General features: G+C 46.4%; 1 protein-coding gene across 2 annotated transcripts in view; it reads left to right on the top strand.

Annotated features, from left to right (window-relative positions):
• The window catches only part of LOC147108036 (insulin receptor-like), a 257,698-nt gene that overhangs the window by 195,631 nt on the left and 39,548 nt on the right, over window positions 1-22,519 (top strand). For both annotated transcript variants that reach the window (XM_086004472.1, XM_086004471.1), the window contains exons 6-10: window positions 2,099-2,313; window positions 12,980-13,106; window positions 13,926-14,170; window positions 17,117-17,284; window positions 19,923-20,124. In XM_086004472.1, the coding sequence (XP_085860598.1) occupies window positions 2,099-2,313; window positions 12,980-13,106; window positions 13,926-14,170; window positions 17,117-17,284; window positions 19,923-20,124 (957 nt within the window). The remainder of the gene's footprint in view (window positions 1-2,098; window positions 2,314-12,979; window positions 13,107-13,925; window positions 14,171-17,116; window positions 17,285-19,922; window positions 20,125-22,519) is intronic.

The raw sequence follows: 22,519 nt of genomic DNA, 5'->3' as shown, positions 1-22,519 counted from the left end.
CGGCACTTTGGTACGGTGCCCCCCTGGAGTGCAGCAGGTGTGCGTGTTCTTGTTAATGCAACTATTTCTCCTTCAAAAACTTTTGTAGCGATCACTTGATGTGTAAAGATTTTCAGCGCTTGTCTTGACGACAGTGCGGTTAGTGCTGTAACTGTGCCAGCTTTTGCATCAGAGCCGCAACACACACGGGGAAAAAAAAAGAGACTTGCATTTCTATAGCTCCTTTCAAGAGCACTGGACATCCCAAAGCGCTTTACAGCTGAAGTGTAGTCACTGTTGTAATGTAGGAAACACAGCAGCCAATTTGCGCACAGCAAGCTCCCACACACAGCAACGTGATAATGACCAGATAATCTGTTTTTTAGTGATGTTGAGTGAGGGGTAAATATTGACCCAGGACACCAGGGAGAACTCCCCCTGCTTTTACATCCACCTGAGAGAGCAGACAGGGCCTCGGTTTAACGTCCCATCCGAAGGTCGGCACCTCCAGCAGTGCGGCACTCCCTCAGTACTGCACTGGGAGTGTCAGCCTGGAATTTTGTGCTCAAGTCTCTGGAGTGGGACTTGAACCCACCACCTTCTGACTCAGAGGCGACAGTGCTACCCACTGAGCCATGGCTGTCAAAGGGATAGGGTGCACATGGAGCCCTGATTTATCAAATTATTCAACTAATTAATTCCTCCCATATGGTATAAAACACTACATTAAGGGAATCTATCCCTCCCTGGCTGAAATCGCCTAACTTAACAACAACTTGCACTTACATAGCCCCCTAGCGTAGAGTAGCTTCCCAAGCAATGATCCTGTCTGAAACTCCCGTGCAGGCCGCCTGCTGGTTTCTCAATGGAAAAACCGCGCATGCGCGGAGGTTTGAATGGGCCGCACCCCCAAAAAAAATACTACAGGGAACATTGGTCTCGAGGTGCTTCACAGATATGTAATTGGACAAAAATGGACACTGATCTGGAGCAGGAGATATTGGGAAGGGTGACCAAAAGCTTGGTCATGGCGATGCATTCTTTTTTTTTTTACGGAGGGTCTTAAAGGAGGAGAAGGAGGTGGAGAGGCTGAGTGGTTTGGGGAGGGAGTTCCGGAGTATGTTCAGCACAAAATGAGGATCGATATGCGGGACATTCCTGGTTTGTGTGGCTCAGTACTACATCAGGTGCTCCATTAGTTTACTCAGACGCTGGGGCAACCGTACATCCATTTTTAATTTGTCTCTTCTGATTTTAGACTTTCTCTTCTAGACGTGACTATTCCATCGTACTCCTGGCCGGACTCCCTAGTTCTACCCTCCATAAAGTTGAGGTCATTCTAAACTCTGCCGCCCGTGTGCTGACTCGCACCAGGTCCCGTTCACTCATCACCCCTGTGCTCGTTGACCTACATTGGCTCCCAGTTAAGCAACGCCTCGATTTTAAACTTCTCATCCTTCTTTTCAAATCCCTCCATGGCCTCGCCCCTCCTTACCTCTGTAATCTCCTCCAGCGCTATAATCATAGAAGCATAGAAGGTAGGAGCAGGAGTAGGCCTTTCGGCCCCTCGAGCCTGTTCCACCATTTAATGAGATCATGGCTGATCATCCAAACTCAGTACTCTGTCCCTGCCTTCTCTCCAAATCCCTTGATCCCTTTAACCTTAAGAAATATATTTAACTCCTTCTTGAATATATATATTTTTTATATATATATATATAAATAATCCACCTAGACCTCTCCGCCTATTCTGGCCTTTTAAACATCCCCAATTTTAAATGCTCCACCATTGGTGGCTGTGCCTTCAGCTGTTTAGGTCCTAAGCTTTGGAATTCCCTCCCATAATTTGTCCGCCTTTCCACTTCTCGCTCCTTAAAACCTACCTCCTCGACCAATCTTTTGGTCATTTGCCCTAACATCTCTTTACATGGCTTGGTGTTTTTTTTTTGGTAACACTCCTGTGAAGCGCCTTGGGACATTTTATTGCGTTAAAGGCACTATATAAATACAAGTAGTTGTTAAATTAACTCCTTCAGATTTTGAATTCGCCCTGATTTTAAATTTATTGATAAATTAAATTTGCTTTCAACGTGTCTTTTCTTTTTAATTTGGCATCCAGGAATTACTCCTTCTATGTATTGGACAATCAGAACCTGCAGCAACTGTGGGACTGGAAGAAGCACAATCTGACCATCTCCCAGGGCAAGATGTTCTTCCACTTCAACCCCAAGCTGTGCCTGGCCGAAATATACAAGATGGAGGTGGCTACAGGGACCAAGGGGCGACAGGAGAAAATGGACATTGCTCAGAAAACTAATGGAGACCAGGCATCGTGTAAGATGAAAACCATAATATAACATCAGTTCAGGAGTGCTGGTATTTGTATGACAATTGTGCTCTGAATAATTAAGTGTTTCATAAGGGTAGTGGGGAGAATGGCTCTCGGCTCGGAAGATCAGGAAGTAAGCGATATAGGGTTCGGGCGGGAAAGTGGAGTTGCGGTAGAAGATCAGCCATGATTTTATTGAATGGTGCAGCAGGCTCGAGGGGCCGTATGCCCTGCTACTGTTCCTAATTCTTATGTTCTTTGTACAGTTGTAGCAAAACTTCCTCCCATTTATATTCTAAATCTCCAGTGATAAAGACGAACATTCCTTTAGCCGTTTTGATTATTTTTTTTTGTCCCTGACTACATTTTAGTGCACAGTTACCCCTGAATCTCTTTGGACCACCGCTGTTCCTAGCTTTTCACCATTTAAGTACTCAGACCTGTCCTTTTTTGGTCCAAAATAGATGACCTCACACTTACCTGCACTGAAATCCACCTGCCACGGTTTCGTGCTCTCACTTAATCTATCGATGTCTCTTTGTAATTTTATGCTCCCGTCTGCACGACTATCGATACCATCGGCAAACTTGAATATATGGCCCTCTATTGTGTTAGCTTAAGTCATTAATAAATATATAATGAATAGTTGAGGCCCCAGCACAGATCCTTGTGGGACACCACTAGTCACCAATGTTCCCGTTAAGCTGCCTGTAAGTCCCACGCAGCCGGCTCACCGGCTTTTAAATGGAAAAACCTTGCATGCGCGGAAATTTGAATGGGCCGCGCAGCCCCTTAAAGGAGCCACGCATCCAAAAAAAAATAGTGAACATTGCTAGTCACTTCTTTCCAATTCGTGTACGTACCCATTATCCCTAATCTCTGTCTTCTACCGCCTAAACAATCTCCTATCGAATGCCTTCTGGAAGTTCATATAAACCAGATCCATAGACATTCCCCTGTCTACTTACTACCGTTACTTCCTCAAAAAATTCAATTAGGTTTGTTAGACAAGACCTACCCGTTACAAATCCATGTTGGATCTCTAATTACTCGGTCACTCTGTCCTTAACGGGTCTATAATTTATTGGTTTCTCTCTCTCACCTTTCTTAAATAATGGAGTTACATTTGCAATTTTCAGGGAGAATTCCTGACTCGAGAGAGCTTTTAAAGATTAGGACTAAAGCATCTGCAATTTCCACACCACCTTCCTTTAAAACCCTGAGGTGGAAACCCAGATTTATATTGTATATAAACCCATGTATTTCCAGCTTATAACTCTTCTATACATTTTTTTTTTTTTAAATGTAAAATTGATTTATGCAAAATAATATTGAAGGATTTAAGACTTGATATAAGTATAGGGAAATGGTGCAGATACACAGCAATGTCCATCAGTGTGCGAAATATAAGGGAAATTATAGAGATCTTTTCAGCAATTGGAACAGCACTGATGGGTGGGAAGGCAAGTTGTGCAGAGGACTCAAATAACCTGCAAAGGGATATAGACAGGCTAAGTGAGTGGGCAAACATTTGGCAGATGGAGTATAATGTGGGAAATTGCAAGGTTATACACTTTGGCAGGAAAAATAAAAAAGCAAATTATTTAAATGGAGAGAGATTACAAAATGCTACTGTTCAGAGGGATCTGGAGGTCCTTGTGCATGAAACACAAAAAGTTAGCATGCAGGTAATCAAAAAGGCAAATGGAATGTTGGCCTTTATTTCAAAGGGCTTGGAGTATAAAAGCAGGGACGTTCTGCTACAACTGTACAGGGTATTGGTGAGACCTGGAGTACTGCGTACAGTTTTGGTCTCCTTATTTAAGGAAGGATATACTTGCATTGGAGGCAGTTCAGAGATGATTCACTGGGTTAATTCCTGAGATGAGGGGATTTACTTATGAGGAAAGGTTGAGCAGGTTGGGCCTATACTCATTGGAATTTAGAAGAATGAGAGGTGATCTTATTGAAACATATAAGATACTGAGGGGGCTCCACAAGGTAGATGCAGAGAGGATGTTTCCCCTCGTGGGAAAATCTAGAACGCGGGGGCACAGTTTTAGAATAAAGGGTCGCCCTTTTAGAACTGAGATGAGGAATTTCTTCTCTGAGGGTCGTAAATCTGTGGAATTCTCTGCCCCAGAGAGCCGTGGAGGCTGGGTCATTAAATACATTTAAGGTGGAGATAGACAGATTTTTGCAAGATAAGGGAGTGAAGGGTTATGGGGAGCGGGCGGGGAAGTGGCTTTGAGCCCAAGATCAGCCATGATCTTACTGAATGGCGGAGCAGGCTCAAGGGGCCAAGTGGCCTATTCCTGCTCCTATTTCTTATGTTCTTATGATGCAACTTAGTCCTGGATGAAGTTGAAATAAAGTAGAGAAGATTTTGTTCCCTTACTGGCAACGAAACTGGGGCTGTGATGGCAGCAGCAACAACTTCCATTAATATAGTGCCTTGGATGTGGCAATAAGTTCCACGGTACTTCACAGAGGTGAGGACAAAGCAGAAGCCGAATAAAAGGAAGAGAGGTTAAGAGAAGTTGACCAAAGGCTTGGCTAATGAGGATGTTGAAGGATTGGGAAAGGAATTCCCAAGAGCAGGCAACTGAAGACACAGTTGCCAGTGGTTTGATGAGAATGAAGGGTATGCTCATGAGGCTAGAATCTGAGGAATGAAGAGTTGAGCCAGTGGGGTGGGGGGGAGGCAGGGGTTGTTGAGATGGAGGAGGTTACTCTTGTTTTCAAATCCCTCCACGGCCTCGCCCCTCCCTAACTCTGTGATCTCCTCCAGCCCACAATCCTCCGAGATATCTGCGCTCCTCTAATTCTGGCCTCTTGAGCATCCCTGATTTTAATCGCTCCACCATGCCTTCAGCTGTCTAGGCCCAAAGCTCTGGAATTCTCTCCCTAAACCCCTCCACACCTCTCTTCCCTCCTTTTAAGACACTCGTTAAAATCTACCTCTTTCATCTGCCCTAATATCTCCTTATGTGGCTCAGTGTCAGCTTTTGTTTTTGCAACACTTCTGTGCAGCGCCTTGGGACGTTTTAGTACGTTAAAGGCGCTGTATAAGTACAAGTTGTTGTTGTTGTAGTTTAGGATGGGGATGATCTTAATCACAAGACCACCAGACAACCTGCCCCCCCCCCCCCCCCCCCCCCCCGGGACTGTCAGCTTTTCCCTTTTTATTTCCACTGTCCAGGCAATATGCCGTGCTTCCCCCGATGGCCCAGTGAGTGACTCAGGCACGCGGACCAGGAAAATCCCAGATTTAGACTCCAGTCTGTGCCGAGTTCGCTGAGGCGCATTAGTGTGGATTAAAGCGCGCTGAAGTGTTTTACTTGGCGCACGGCGCTTCTCTTCCAATCTCAACTGGCTCCTTAGCTCGTAAGCGTCTGCCACTTTCCGTATATGACTTGGCACCGAGATTATTTTTTCTAAAATGTTCTTTCAATTTAAGGTTTTGGCAGAATGGTGTAACTTTGAGGCCTTGATGGTAGCAATTCCTGAAGTTTACTTTTTTTTAGAAAAACAAAACGCGTCTGGGGGGTCTGTCAAAGTCCTGTCGAGGTCTGGGTTTGCAGCTAGGATTACCATTTTTCTGTCTCCCCTTGGATATAAACTATTCCCGGTCAAACCTCGTTACTATTTTGAGCAATTGGAAAGTGCCTTGAATCTCCCCCTTGCCCCCCCCCCCCCCCCAATATGCCTGGATGGCTCAATTGTTCGTATAGTGTCCATTTAGAAGTTGAGCCGTACAGTCCAGGAAGGTTCTGCATCCAGCAAAGCTCGGCTGGAGTGACCAGTAAGGGTTGTTACCATTGGCTTCCTGCCTCTGAGACGGGGAGAGGGAAAAAACAGGCCTTCCTACGCTGGGAGGTGCCTGTGTGTGGCCGCTCGATGAGAGCAAGCTGGGGATGAGTAACGATGCCCCATAGCATCACCATAGGATATCACAGCACAGAAGGAGGCCATTTGGCCTATCGAGTCTGCGCCAGCTCCTTCGAAGAGCAATCCAGTTAGTCCCACTCCCCCGCTCTTTCCCCATACCCCTGCAATTTTTTCCTCCTCCAAGTATTTATCCAATTCACTTTTGAAGGCTGCTATTAAATCTGTATCCACCGCCCTATCAGGCAGCGCATTCCAAATCCTCACCACTCGCTGCGTAAAAATGTTTTTGCTCACGTTGCCTCTGGTTCTGTTGCCTATCACTTTAAATCTGTGCCCTCTGGTTATTGACCCTTCAGACATTGGAAACAGTTTCTCTTTATTCACTCTTATCTAAATCCTTCATGATTTTGAGCACCTCTATTAAATCTCCTCTCAACCTTCTGTGCTCCAAGGAGAACAACCCCAGCTTCTCCAGTCTATCCATGTAACTGTAATCCCTCATCCCTGGAACCATTCTAGTAAAACTCACCCCCCCCCCCCCCCCCAATAAAGAGAGTGGCGGGGGGGTGGTTGAGAGCGTATCGGCTCCTGCCTACACTCTCGAAGCCCATCAAAGATTGACCAGCCGGGATGAGGAGTTCCGTGCACGCGGGCTCAAGATGTACATACAAACCCCTTAGGCTCACCCACATGGAGAGTAGCCGCGTGGGTACCGGTTGCCCCGTAACCATAGCCCAGCATGAGGCAGCAGTTTGGGTGGCGGTTGGTGGGAGAATATTAAATAATGGAGTTGGCTGACATCCAACATCAGAATGATGGTGTATGCACTGCGGAGTGTTCCCTACGAAGACAGATTTTGCTGCTAATCAGTAGACATATTGATTGTATAACTAATTCCCCAGACCATGACTATTTGATCGCTTATAATATCCCGACGTCAGAACGCACTTCAACACATGAAGAGGAAACATTGAAATGGACCCTCCCAGGTGTCCCGAAGAGTAGAATCAATGTATAGAATCATACAAATTTACGGCACGGAAGAAGGCCATTTGGACCATTGTGTCTGTGCTGGCTGAAAAAAGCGCTCTCCAGCCTAATCCCACTTTCCAGCTCTTGGTCAGTAGCCCTGTAGGTTACGGTACTTCAAGTGCATATCCCAGTACTTTTTAAATGTGATGAGGGTTTCTGCCTCTGCCACTCTTTCAGGCAGTGAGTTCCAGACCCCCACCACCCTCTGGGTGAAAAAAGTTCTCCTCAACTCCCCTCTAATCCTTCTACCAATTACTTTAAATCTCTGCCCCCTGGTTATTGACCTCTGCTAAGGAAAATAGGTCCTTCCTATCCACTCTTATCGAAGCCCCTCATAATTTTATACACCTCAGTTAAATCTACCCTCAGCCTCCTCTGTTCCAAAGAAAACAACCCCAGCCTCTCCAATCTTTATACGGAGAAAATAGGTTCAATATGTCACTGTAAAGTCAAACAATAAGCACGAGTTAAAATCGTGATTTAATCCTGGGCCGTGATATTGAGGCAGAGTACATGGATCTGGACCGTTTTGTTCCCTGCTTCCGGGGCAAGGGCTTGGGGCGATCAATTTTAACTTGTGCCCACTGGGGGAAGCTTGTGTTGGGATTGCCATTTAGTTCTGTCCGCTGAGCTCTTTGCTAACCTGGTGCAAGCCAGCAATATGATTTTAACATTGTCGGATCATACAGCCCTTCCCCCTGGGGGTCACTAAGGAAAGTCTGCAGCCAGAATGCGAAGACTTTCAAGTGTGATTTCAGAGCAGCTGTATGTGCAGAGCTTTCCCCCAACAATCTCTTGGAGTCCACCTTGAAGTATAAACGGTGCAAATCCGGAGCAACAGCACCCAGATCGTGTCGGGGACCTCTTTCCATTTGAAGCAGTGCAGGAGAGCACAAGTGTTATAAATCATCTGATGGGAATGAAGAGAGAGAACTAGCGCCTTTCGCAATCTCGGGACCTCCCAAAGCTCTTTGCCGCATGTCATTATGTACGCATGTTTATTCTGAATCATTGTGCTATGCCAACTAAAATTAAGCTTCTGTAAAAATTTGAACTATGTGGCCCCACAACCCTCTGAAATCTCTGCGCTCCTCTAATTCTGGCCTCTTGTGCATCCCCAATGTTAATCGCTCCACCATTGGCGGCCGTGCCTTCAGCTGCCAAGGTCCTAAGCTCTGGAATTCCCTCCTTAAACACCTCTGCCGCTCTACCTCTCACTCCTCCTTTAAGGCACTCCTTAAAACCAAACTTTTGGAAATCTGCCCTAATCTCTCCTTACGTGGCTCGGTGTCAAATTTTGTTTTACAACAGTCCTGTGAAGCGCCTTGGGACGTTTTACTACGTTAAAGGTGCTATATAAATACAAGTTGTTGTTGTAAGGTTAGATTCCCACGGCTGTTGGAATCTACATGCCTGCAAAACGAGGACAAAAAACAAAACTGATATGTAGGCGGCGAACCTGTTGCTTATACAAAGATGTGTAAGTGGTTAAAAGTAGAAGTAAAGGTTTTGCTGATCTGTCAAATTGCCGAAGAATAACAAACGGCATTTAACAGGCAAAGCTACGTTAACGATGGTTAAAGCAAGGCAAGGGGGGAATCGCAGGCGTCAGAGGCCTGACCTTATGGTCCAATATGATAAGTAAGCCGTGGGAACTGTTGCAGGTAATAAGCAGCCTGTGGAGGATAGGTGAATTGGTGACAAACTGAGTCAGCGGCAGACCAGGAACTCTCCGAAACAGGTTAATTTGGGCAAGTGATAGGCAGTTCGGGTGTAAGGATCCAGGTTCTCTTGGAAGGTCGTGTGTTATGTTGCGCTCAAATATTAAATGATTAGGTGTTAACTTGGAAATGAGATGTATTAAAGTCTCTGACTCCCTCTGTTCCTGAGTCACATTGAAACCAAATAAATGCCCTGGTCAAGTCTTTTACTGGCTTGGCTGATGTAATATATGTAAACCGTCACAGATGGGTTAGTTGTACCAGGACAGTAATTACATAACAGAAATGTGGTCACTGTTGTAGTGTAGGGAAATGCAGCAGCCAATTTGGGCACAGCATTGTCCCATAAACAGCATTGAGATATGTGACCAGGTAATCTGTGTTTCCATATTTAAGAAAAGATATACTTGCTCTCGAGGCGGTTCAGAGAAGGTTCACTCGGTTGATTCCAGAGATGAGGGGGTTGACGTATGAAGAAAGGTTGAGTAGGTTGGGACTCTACTCATTGGAGTTCAGAAGAATGAGAGGCGATCTTATCGAAACATATAAGATTGTGAGAGGGCTTGATCGGGTGGATGTGGTGAGGATGTTTCCACTGATGGGTGAGACTAGAACTAGGGGGCATAATCTTAGAATAAGGGGCTGCCCTTTCAAAACTGAGAACTTCTTCACTCAGAGGGTAGTAAATCTATGGAATTTGCTACCCCAGAGAGCTGTGGAAGCTGCAACATTAAATAAATTTAAAATGGAGATAGACATTTTCCTAGCAGATAAGGGAATTAGGGGTTACGGGGAGAGGGCAGGGAAGTGGACGTGAGTCTAGATTCGGATCAGCCATGATCCTATTGAATGGCAGAGCAGGCCCGAGGGGCCGTATGGCCTACTCCTGCTCCTATTTCTTATGTTCTTATGTAATGATGTTGGTTGCGGGATAAATATTGGCCAGGACACCGGGAGAACTCCCTTGCTCTTCATCTACTGGGATCTTTTACGTTCACCTGAGAGGGGAGACCTCAGTTGAATCGGTCTCATCCGAAAGATGGCATCTCGAACAGTGCAGCACCTCCTTTAGTAAAGCACTGAAGTGGGACAGTTGCGGGCTCGACGGGCCGAATGGCCCCCTGCTGTGCTGTATCCATTCGAAGTGTCAGCCTGGGTTATGTGCTCAGGGCTCTGGAGTGGGACTTGAACCCACGACCTTTTGCCTTTGAGGTGCGAGTGCTACCAACTGAGTAAATTGATTGTTTTCGAGATGTTTGTGTCCTTGCCTATGAAATTTTTCAGAAAACTGCATTTGACTGGGCACTACCCAAGAGTTCGGGACCATGCAGTGGGAGATCAGTGAAGATGTCCATGTGTCGGACGGGTTGTGTGTGGGGGTGGGGTGGTGGGTGCGTGTGGCAATTAGCATGTGGAAATGCACGGTGAATTTGCATTGAAGAACGGGTCTCGGACACGCTCAGTTACTTGACAACAGCACAACATGAAATGGTTAACGTGGCTCAGAAGAGTGAGACAGCTTTTTAAATCATCAAGTTAAACACACTGGTACCTGTCCGAGGGATTGAAATTAAAGAGGGACATAAAATTTGGACTGGGACAAATGAGGGCTAGGGAGAAATCATACTTAGCAAGAATTATCCATGAGTTGGATATGAGTAAAGAGAGAGCTGGAGAATCTTTTAAGTCCATGATTTGTTGATATGGTAAACTGTAGCTTTCTGTACAATGTATTATGATTTTCTTTGCATCATGACCTGTTGCTTGAAATGTACGTACTTGGTTGACGTGCTAATAACTTGGAATTAGTGGACCTCCTACAGAAGGATAAAAAATAAGATGAGTGAGGGGTCAGAGAAGGATCTGCTCCCCCTCAAGCTGGGGACTGTAAGATTGCCATGGACTAGTTGGTTTTTAGAATACTTGTTTTCTATCTTTAGTGATCTAATCATCAGTAATGGATTTATAATGGTGTGTAAGAATTAAATGTAGAAGTCTGTAATCGTATGTATGCACTGATAACTTGAAATATACAAGCCGTGTAACCCTTTTTGCTTATAATTAAAAGTCTGTGAGGAAACTATAACTCAGACAGCCTGGGATGAGAAAGCGGACTGCTATAGTCGAATAGGAAGCTGTTGGGCGAATTAATGGAAGTTGGATATTAGCCAACAGTAAGGATGAGGCATAGAGTGGAGCTAGCTGTGGGAACCAAGATCAGTTGTAGCTGCAACCATGCCGGAATGTTATGTTGTCTGGCAGGGAGCTAAAAATATAGGCCTTTCATAGGACCAGCAAGGGCATGCATCTCTACAGTATGGAGACATGTTCTTTTGTGTTGCCATAACTAGCCCAGATAGGAGTTTTGATGGTCAAAAACAGATGATGTGGGCGGGGGGGGGGGGGGGGTCGTCATGAGCAACGTTCCCTATAAGGTGCGGTGCACACCTCTACTGGTCCCGCGCAGCCCGGGACTGGCTTTTTCAGTGTAAAGTTTTGCGCATGCGCGAAACTGAAGGGGGCCGCGCACCCCCGCAAAAAAAATAAGAGGGAGCATTGGTCATAAGGCCAGAACCTGCGTAAGCAAGTTGCTGTGGACCTTCATGATTGGATTTTGGGGAATTGGGTGTAAGCCAGTGATTGGTTCAGTAAAACTCCATAGGTTTTGAATGAGAGTAAGGATATAAGAAGGGGGGGTCTCGACAGCCACAAAGTGTAGAAGATTTCAGGAAGAATCAAGGAGACACGAGACACAGGGAGCAGCTTACTCATAGTTGTGCTTCTACCCAGAGGATAACTGGGTAATACAAGTCTCAATTATTCTCTGTAAACTGCTGCTCGAACACTGTAATGTATGAAGTCTTGCTTGTGCTGAATAAAGTTAAATCACTGTCACCAACCTCCAATCATTCAGAACCAGGGTCCCTCTGGGATCTTACACTGATTATAAGAGATTCGTATTTTGAAAGCTGCCAGGGATTTTCACTGCTCAAATAGCTTGCCAATTTTTTTAAAGTTATGTTTGTGACACGTCCAACTCAAATACACTTCCATTTTTTTTTTTGTAATTACCCGTGTGACATACCTAACTAATGCAGATACACTGACTTATTTTTGTAAGGGTCATGGCGCAGTGCTTCATTTGCAGCAAGTACAGGTGGTTGGTAGGACTATAACCCTATATCCCTGATTCTCTACCTGCAGCACTACTGTTGTGGAACTTTGCACAATTGCCCCTCCGACCTTATTATACCTCCACCCACGGGTATCAGTGGTCCAGTGATCAGATCCAAGTGATATTAGCGCGTAAATAGATCTGACCTTTTGAGTTAATTTCTCGCGCTCTCCTTACTGGTTTATTCTTTTCTTAGGCAGTCCCTCGGATCCGAGGGTGACTTGCTTCCACACTAAAAATGAATTCTCAGGTGACTGATGAGTCCAATGCGGGACCGACAGTCTCTGTCACAGGTGGGGCAGACGGTGGTTGAAGAGGTGGGTGGGTGGGGTGCTTGGGTTGACGTGCGCTCCTTGCGCTTGGCTTCCGCTTGCTTCTGGCGAAGAGACTCGAGGTGTTCGGCGCCTTCCCGGATGCTTCTCCTCCAATTTGTGCGGTCTTGGGCCAGGGATTCCCAGGTGTCAGCGGGGATGTTGCACTTTTTCAAGGAGGCTTTGAGGGTGTCCTTGAAGTGTTTCCTCTGCCCACCTGGGGCTCTCTTGCCATGTTGGAGCTTCACTGGTTTACGCATTTCAACAGCAGTGTATCTCTTTAATTCACTTTTTTAATTGTTAAAAATGATTTTCTTAATGTCAATTTTCTGACCCCGACCCCTGACTCTTTGCCGAGTTGCGGTTCCACAGGAACCCCCTAGTCCCTCATTTCCAAGTGGCCATTCAGTATCTGGAGGCAAGACGATCTTTAGTGGGGCTAAACAAAAAGTTAGCGGCAGCGTTACTGTCCACACGCATTGACAAACTGCGAGAGAATAAAAGGAGTTCATGGGTGTTTTCTCTCCCTACGCCTACTTAGGTGAAAGCCAGCTCCTGAAGTTTGTTTCCAATAAAACTGCGACTGATAAGGTTATGTTGAAGTGGGAGCCGTACTGGCCACCGGACTTCAGAGACCTCTTGGGTTTCATGGTGTTCTTCAAGGAAGCGTGAGTATATTTTTGGGCTGTCTGTATATGGAATGCATGCTGCTTAAATAATATAAGAAGTAGATAGAGTGTGCTAAGGGCATGCAGTGTTCACTTCTCCGCATCGTGTGAGTGTGTATATACACTCTGTGAGGGAGGGAAATTCGCCTCTTGGGGAGCACGTTGCCAGCAATGTTCCCTTTAAGCCAAGTGGCTGTGCAGCCGGCTCACCGGCTTTTAAACAGGAAAACGTCAGTAGTGTGTTGGAATGCTCTCCACTTGCCTGGATGAGTGCAGCTCCAATAACACTCAAGAAGTGTTACACTATCAAAGGACAAAGCAGCCCGCTTGATTGGCAGCCCGTCCACCCCCTACAGGATGCACTGTAGCCACTTCCCAAGGCTTCTTCAGTAGCAACTGAAACCCCCCCCCACAACTTCTACCACCTAGAAGGGCAAAGGCAGCAGACGCATGGGAACTCCACCACCTCCAAGTTCCCCTCCAAGTCGCATGCCATCCTGACTTGGAAATATATCACCATTCCTTCATCATCGATGGGTCAAAACCTTGGAACTCCCTACCTAACAGCGTTGTGGGAGCACCTTCACACACAGACTGCAGTGGTTGAAGAAGGTGGCCCACCCCCACCTGATTGTGGGAACTAGGGATGGGCAGTAAATGCTGGCCTTACCAGCGACACCCACATCCTGAGAGTGATTTTTTTTTTTAAGACTAGGGTGACAGGCAGGTTATCCTGTCAAGAGTAGATGATGCACAGAATCGCCAGTCAGCAGTAGGGGTGATGGCTCTGTCTTTTTATTTTTGTGTTCCTTGGCACAGCCCTTACCAGAACGTGACTGAATTTGAGGGGCAGGATGCCTGCGGATCAAACAGCTGGAAGGTGGTAGATGTGGAACCCCCTGTGCGATCAGATGGGAAACTCAGTAACCCGGGGACGCTGCTTCGCGGCCTCAAACCTTGGACGCAGTACGCAATCTTCGTCAAGACCCTGCTCACAATAAGTGACGAGCGCCACAATCATGGAGCCAAAAGTGAGATTGTCTACATCCGCACCACAGCAGGCAGTAAGTTTACACAACTATCTATCATATTCACCAGCACACAGTTGACATCAGCTTTTATCATTATATAAATTCCGGTGTCCACATTTATAATGGAAACTGGATATGTAAACTTGTCACGTGACATTTACATCATCCCACCAGTGGTGGCGCTGTAGCACCACAGTTTGGCATCTTCCAGCTTCTCCGACTGCACTACAGAGAAAGTCCTATGCCCAACCTGATTTCCAAATTGCTGTACATTTTACTATTTAACTATAAATACTATAAAATTAGCGATATATGAAACTAAAGCCAAAATGTAGGACTTTAAAATGGTGACAGAATTACATCTGCAGGCCTAATTATCCCCAGCCTTCTCGCCCCACTTCACCTGACACTGCTCTTGGTCTTGACTCTCTGTGCAATGCCAGTGAAAGATCAACTAGTATTTTTTTTTCAATGGATTATTTGATCATCTTTCGTTCCCCATTTGAGCACTTGTTCTAAAGTGACACACCAGTGTGGTACTGAATTGTTGGCAGTGCACTCTGACGTAAGAAAACGACTCGGCACTTGGTCTGAGTGTTAAACAAAGCTTTAATCAACTGTTTTTCAACATGGAGATCTAGTTGTGTCCTTCACTAGTTCCTGTTAAAGAATGTCCTGCGCAAGCTGGGCCCATGCCTGAGTATTTATACTCTCCTTGGACAGCGCCACCAGCAGGCCGCCCAGTATTATTTCTTAAGTCATTTCCACATGAATGACAAGATTCATGTCACACTCTTTACGATGAGACAATTAAACCAAGGTTGTGCCTGCCTGTTCTGATGGTTCAGGTCAAGGCTAAATGTCCCATGGTACTTTTCAAAGAGGGAGATTTCCTTATATCCTGGCCAACATTCCTCTCCCCCCTCGGCCGCCATTCCTCCCTTAGCTAATGCCACCATAAAGCGGACTGGCTGTCCACTTGTCTCGTTGCCGTTGGTGGGATTTTTCTTTACTCAAATGGCTGCCTACAGAATAGTCGGTCACTGTGCTTTAAAGTAGCCCATCGCATGTGAGCTGCTCTCAGATGTGATAGTTGCTGTATAAACACAAGGCTTTACTTGTGTTTTGGCTTTCCCTCGAACCGAGGATAATTCCAGCAATTGCACAATCTAGACTTGACTGTTCCAACGCACCCCTGGCCGGCCTCCCATGTTCTACCCTACATAAACCTGAGGTCATCCAAAACTCGGCTGCTCGTGTCCTAACTTGCATCAAGTCCCGTTCGCCCATCACCTCCTGTGCTCGCTGACCTCCAGTGGCTCCTGGTTAAGCAACGCCTTGAATTCAAAATTCTCATCCTTGTTTCCAAATCCCTCCATGGCCTCGCCCCTCTCTCTCTGTAATCTTCTCCAGCCCGACAACCCCCCCCCCGAGATATCTGCGCTCCTCTAATTCTGCCCTCCTGAGCATCCCTGATTATAATTGCTCAAGCGTCGGTGGCCGTGCCTTCAGCTGCCTAGGCCCTAACCTTTGGAACTCCCTGCCTAAACCTCTCTGCCTCTCTAACTCTCTCTTCCCCTTTAAGACGCTCCTTAAAACCTACCTCTTTGAATAAGCTTTTTGGTCATCTGCCCTAATATCTCCTTATATGTGGGTCAGTGTCAAATTTTATTTGATAACCCTCCTGTGAAGCTCCTTGGGATGTCTTACTGCGTTAAAAGCGCTATATAAATGCAAGTTGTTCAATATCGTGCTGCTTTCAGGTTATCTTTGCCTTGTACTGATAGTAACTTCCAGATCACCAGCATCACTACCTTTGAATGTTTGCGGAAATATTGTCTTGACTCCCCGCCTTGTTAGCGTACAGTCCCATAAATAACAGAAGCTCCCCAACACCGTGTCTTCACGTGTGACCCCCAGACATGGTGTCAGGGGTACTTCATAGCGGAGCCCAATCTTGTCGCCCTACATCCGCATTGTCCATCAGGAGCCACCGAACAGCAATCAGATGAGCTCTGTCCTTGTATAAACACAAGGCTTTACTTGTGTTTTGGTTTTCCCTCGTACCGAGGATAATTCCAGCAATTGCACAATCTAGACTTGACTGTTCCAACGCACCCCTGGCTGGCCTCCCTACTTAAACTTGAGGTCATCCAAAACTCGTCTGCCCGTGTCCTAACTCGCACCAAGTCCTGTTTGCCCATCACCCCCAGAAAATGTTGGAAATACTCAGCAGGTCAAGCAGCATCTGAGGAGAGAGAAACAGAGTTAATGTTTCAGATCGACGACCTTTCGTCAGAACTGGAAAAAAAAGTTTATTGAGATGTAGCAGGCTTTAAGCAAGTGCAGAGGCAGGGAAAGAGGGGGGAGGGCAGGAAAGAACAAAAGGGAAGGTCTGTGATAGGGTGGAGGGCAGGAGAGATTAAATGGCAAAAGGTATTGTACAAAGCAAAAGGAGATGGTAACGGGACAAGTAAAGAAACAAAAGATGGGTCTAGAGGAGGTGTAAATGGGTCTGTTGGTTCCTCTGTTGGTTTTGTTCAGACTTTTGGTGCTGTTTTATTAACACAGATACTACAGCTTGTGGACTATATGTACCGCGTCGCCCCACCCCTGTCCCCCCAAGCCCCTGCAATCCAGTCCATGCAGCCGGACAAATCTGTTCTATTTTGATTTTTTTTAAATATTGCATTCTCAAGACAGTTCAATTGCACATTTATTTCATGAGGCCTCTGCACTTGAAATTTCGTACTGGCTGGTTTTGCATTTCCTGGGCCAGGAGGTTTGGAGAGGGCTGTTTTTTTTTTTGCGCTGTTGCATCATTGCTAAATAAATCAGAAGAATTACGCAGTTGTATGGGACAGGCTGATGGACCAGAGGGTCTTTTCCTGTCCGTCATTGTTGGTATGTTCCTCAACCTGCAAAAAAAATAAAATGACTGGCAAAGATTCTGAATCCACCCCCTGTTCCTCTCTCCAGTTCCTTCGGTCCCACTGGATCCGATATCCGTGTCCAACTCCTCTTCCCAGATCATCCTGAAGTGGAAGCCTCCGACTGATCGCAATGGGAACATCACCCACTACCTGGTGTTCTGGCAGCAGCAGCCGGAGGACAGTGAGCTGTACGAGTTTGATTACTGCCAGAAGGGTAAGTGGCATCTCGGGTTCGAATTGGTAACGTGCATCGGGTGAGCAGGTCGGAGAGTGTGCTGGTGGATCTGCTCCTGGGCTTGGCTGCTGCTGGCATCAAGCGTCCCAAAGGTCTAAGAAGTTCCTGCCCACTTGCCCATATTTCTGACTCTGGCGTGCAACCTGCAGTTTTGGTCGCCTTATCTGAGGAAGGATGTTCTTGCCATGGAGAGAGTGCAGCCGAAGATTCACCAGACTGATACCTGGGATGGCAGGAATGACGTATGAGGAGAGATTGGGTTGATTGGGCTTATACTCGCTGGAGTTTAGAAGAATGAGAGGGGGTCTCATTGAAACTTATAAAATTCTAACAGGACTAGACAGACTAGATGCAGGAAGGATGTTCCCGATGGCGGGGGAGTCCAGAACCAGGGGGTCACAGTCTAAGGATAAGGGGTAAGCCATTTAGGACAGAGATGAGGAGGAATTTCTTCACCCAGAGAGTGGTGAACCTGTGGAATTCTCTACCACAAAAGGCAGTAGAGGCCAATTCATTAAATATATTCAAGAAGGAGTTAGATATATTTCTTAAGGCTAAAGGGATCAAGGGATATGGGGAGAAAGCAGGGACAGGGTACTGAGTTTGGATGATCATCCATGATCGCATTGAATGGCGGAGCAGGCTCGAGAGGCCGAATGGCCTACTCCTGATCCTATCTTCTATGTTTAAACAATCTTATTTGTGGTTTTCGCAGAAATATGGATTTAAAAACCTGTAATAAAAGCTGAATTTTACTTATTCACTCACTATAAGCCACTGGTTGACATGTCACATTTACCAGGGTTGAAGCCTTGGCTTGCAGTGTTGGCACTCTGGGTCAGAAGGTCATGGGTTCAAGCCCCACTCCAGAGACTTGAGCCCATAATCGAGGCTGGCAATTCAGGTGCAGTACTGAGGGAGTGCTCCACTGTCGGAGGTGCAGTCTTTCGGACGAAGCATTGAACTGACACCCCATCTTTCCTTTCAAGTGGATGTAAAAGATCCTGTGGCACTATTCGACGAACAACAGGGAATTTCTCCCCAGTGTCCTGGCCAATATTTATCCCTCAACCAACACCTAAAACAGATGGTATGGTCATTTATTTCATTGCTGTTTGTGGGAGCTTGCTGTGCACAAATTGGGCTGACACGTTTCCTACATTACAACAGTGATTACACTTCTAAAGTATTCATTGGCTGTAAAGCGCTTTTGAGACTTTGAGGTTGTGAAAGGTGCTATATAAATGTAAGTTCTTCTTTCTTTCGAGTAACCATGGAAGTTTTCCATGATTGATTGGGCACCTACCATATAGATACCGTCCTTCCATCTGACCCCAGTGTTAATTTTAACCGTTGCAGTCGGTCGCCTGGCTCACTTGCACTTTCAAATCCCCTTCCAGAAACAGGCTACGCTTTTGGTTTTACAAAAGCAATGCCATCCCTCTTGGGCTTCCCTGGATGGACTGACGCAAAGATTTATGGCATGTGAAAGGCAGGTGCCCCTTGGGATGACTCGGAGCGGACACACAGGGTAACGATTTTAACCCGACTCGCTCAGCAGAAACCTGGGCGAGCGGGCGGACAGTTAAAATCGCCCCTGGGCTCGTACCTTTCTGAAAGCCGCCATGATCGCAACGTCCGCACTTTTAACCCGCTCTCCTGAGCAGGCGGCAAGGACAGGCGCCCGGAGCCAGCGGGATCCTTCTTGACATATGCACTGTTGCGGCCCGGTGACACCGTTGAGACCTGACTGTAATTTTAACTCTGTCCTGAGCGGGGAATCCACCCGGAGTTAAAATCGGGGCCCCTTACCAGTGTTCCCTCTAAGATGCGCGGGACCGGCTTTATCAATGTTAAGCTTGGTGCATGCCCTTAAAGAGGCCGTGCGCCCAAAAAAAAAATAAGAGGGTACATTGACTGGCACCCATTTATCTGGATCCCCCTCCCCCCATTATTTAGATGAAGAGGGAATGAAAGGAGTGGGCACCATCATAGTTATTGCAGCATTCACTGGGCTGCACTGCTACAAGAATTATAGTCCAGTACTTCAGCATCGGACTTTGGGTCCAGACTGATACCTGGGATGGCAGGAATGACGTACAAGGCGAGAGTGGGTCGATTGGGCTTATATTCGCTGGAGTTTAGAAAAATGAGAGGGGATCTCATTGAAACTTTTATAAAATTCTAACAGGACTAGACAGACTAGATGCAGGAAGGATGTTCCCGATGGCGGGGGAGTCCAGAACTAAGGGTCACAGTCTAAGGATAAGGGGTAACCCATTCAGGACAGAGATGAGGAGGAATTTCTTCACCCAGAGAGTGGTGAACCTGTGGAATTCTCTACCACAGAAGGCAGTTGAGGCCAATTCATTAAATATATTCAAGAAGGAGTTGGATATATTTCTTAAGGCTAAAGGGATTAAGGGATATGGGGAGAAAGCAGGGACAGGGTACTGAATTTGGATGATCAGCCATGATCACATTAAATGGCGGAGCAGGCTCGAGGGGCTGAATGGCCTACTCCTGCTCCTATCTTCTATGTTTCTATATTACAGCGTGAGGTAGCCAGCCAAGCGCAGTAACGAGACACACTTTTTTTACCCCCCTCTGCTTTCAGGGCTAAAGTTGCCGTCCCGCGCGTCGACGACCCACAGCGACCCCGAGGACAACCAGAAGCGAAACCAGACGGACTCCGGCCACGTCTCCGGCGAATGCTGCGCCTGCCCGAAAACCGAGTCGCAGCTGAAGCGGGACGCGGAGGAGGCCGCCTTCCAGAAGACGTTCGAAAACTACCTGCACAACGAGGTTTTCATGATCAGGTAACGGAAGACGGAAAAAAAAATCGAGCGTTTTTTTTTACACCTCCAATCGCCTTAAGACTCCAAAGAGTAGAAAGTCGGCTTGCGATAACGGGTGTCCTAAGCGATACCGCTCGGTTTACACTGCCGGCCAAGACGACTTTCTAGCCCCGCTATCTCTTAATGAAATTCCTCGTCGCGGCAGACTCTTGATTTGGCCGTGGTCAGAAACCTCAGATCACTGAATTGTTTCTGTGGCCAAAGCCTCCCATGCTAATAGGAAGGATTTTTGATGTAGGACATTGCACCCTGGGCAGGCTGCTATCATTTTTTTTGCTAAGCCTCAATATCTTGAGGTTTAGTCGGGGGTGTCGCTCTTGCAGTGCTCACGTTCTGCTCATTAGTGTGGCTCGGTTTGTTTTCTGGTGTCCGTGCTCCCTCTTGTGTCAGTAAACAAATACTGCAGCAATTCTGCAAACTTCAAGCCATTGTGCACATTTGCCAGCAATTTAAAAAAGTTCCTGTTTTCTGTGCCTCAGACTTAAAAGCATTTTAACTCATGAGCTAAGGTTATGTTAGCAGCTCAGTTACAATAGGGGAAAAAGTTACCGGAAGAAAAAGTAAAGTTTGGATTCACAGTGCTTTTGTTAATTCAATGTTGATTCAAAGTAATTCCTGATGTGTACACACACACACACACACACACACACACACTTTTTTTACCCACTTTACAATTTGATCCGCAGAATAACCTGACAGATTACTTACTAGCCAGGCTCCGTACCACCCACTTAGTTACTTCCCCATTCCGTAGGGATGAGCATTCAGAATGGTTCGGACCACCCAAGATTGGGATTGGTCTGCGACCAAAGTCAAGCGAGAGAGAGAGCAGAAGAAACTCCGAGCTTCCACAGACCGACTGGAAGCAAGCGCCACAGATGGGCCAGTCTAACTTGAGCTACCAAGGAACTTGTTGCTTTGGTGCATAGACCCAGCAAGGGCAACATGGAAAATATACAGACGTGACGCAAAAAAAAACCTTTAAAATAAGTTACCATCTGGTTGCTGCTGCCCACGTAGTTAGTCGCAGAATTCCGTAAAATGGGAAGGTGCTGGCATCTTTCCAGAACTTCCAAGATGGCGTCATAAATGCACAAAGGGGAAAAATGCAGGCAAATTGCCCTCTGCGCCCTGCTGTTTCAGTAAACATTTGTCTACATTACCATCACTGCCCATTTTAGTAATGGACTGTAAGTGAAGTGCTTTGATATGTAGATTTATACACGTCTGTTTGTGTAAACAGATGGGGGGGCATTTAAATGACGCCAACATTCAAGCTCTTAGCAATTAGTTGGTGAGCTCATCCCTGCTCTGTCGACCTGTTGCCTATCACAGAATCCCAACGTTTGTGTGCACCATTCAGGAGATTGCAGCGGACGTGAATCTGAGTCTTATAATTCAATATTTAGAATTTTTTTTTGTGTTCCCCACCCCGTCACCTGATCACTGCACTTCTTCCTCTGTCCAGGAGAGCAGATGAATTGAACCGTTGAGCTCTAACTAGTGGTCAGCCATTGTCTAGGGGGAGGGTGGTGGTGGTGGAAGGAGGGAGACTGCCCTTTTTGCAGTGGAATTTTCTCATCGCAGCACTGGAGTGAAACGGCATAAACTTGGTGGTAGAGCACGGGAAACATAGGAACAGGAGTAAGTCAATTCCGCTCCTGTTCCACCGTTCAATTAGATCACGGCTGAACTGCCCCTTAACTCCATTTGCCCGTCGTTCACTAGTGGAGTAGCGATGCCGAGCTTCACTGCACCAACTGCAGAGCGCTCGGGCACAGGTTTAACACCTTGCCGTGATTTCCGAGTTTCAGTCTGTGGAAGCCGAGTGGAGTCCATGCACTTCCCTCCAGGGTGTGGAGGGAACGTGGAGGCCCAGAAACGCTGGGCCTGTCCAACATATCTTGGGTCGACTATGCACAGTCAAAACTGTACTTAGACAGTCACCCGCACAACAGCCACATGTTTGTAGTGGCCGATTCATGAACAAAGCGACGGGATCACTTGACCACATTCCTTACACAGATGTGTCCTTGGAGGAGTTAATGTCCCTAGGATATCTTGCTATCCCATCTTTGAATGTTAGTTACCTGCTGCTGAATCTCTTATCAGCTAAAGTATGTCTCTGCCTGGCGTTTCTTTTAATTAAGTCCACTGTCTAGATTGAAATATTACATCGTATATTAAAGCACCTATTTATCCAAAGTAAAGACAGCCTGCCTTATGATTACACTTGCATTCTTCGAACAGAAACTCACTTAATAGCTAAAAGTTAATATTACTACAATCTAAAGAGACTTCAAAACAGTTTTTTCCTTAAACCTTGGATGAATGTGAGGAACAGGTGTGAGGGTGC

Source organism: Somniosus microcephalus, chromosome 13 (assembly GCF_052327205.1).
Source record: "Somniosus microcephalus isolate GS21.2 chromosome 13, FLI_Smic_1.0, whole genome shotgun sequence".
Taxonomy (NCBI): Eukaryota; Metazoa; Chordata; class Chondrichthyes; order Squaliformes; family Somniosidae; genus Somniosus; species Somniosus microcephalus.
The sequence above is the reverse complement of the archived record's forward strand: the minus strand, read 5'-3'. Positions and strand labels throughout refer to the sequence as shown.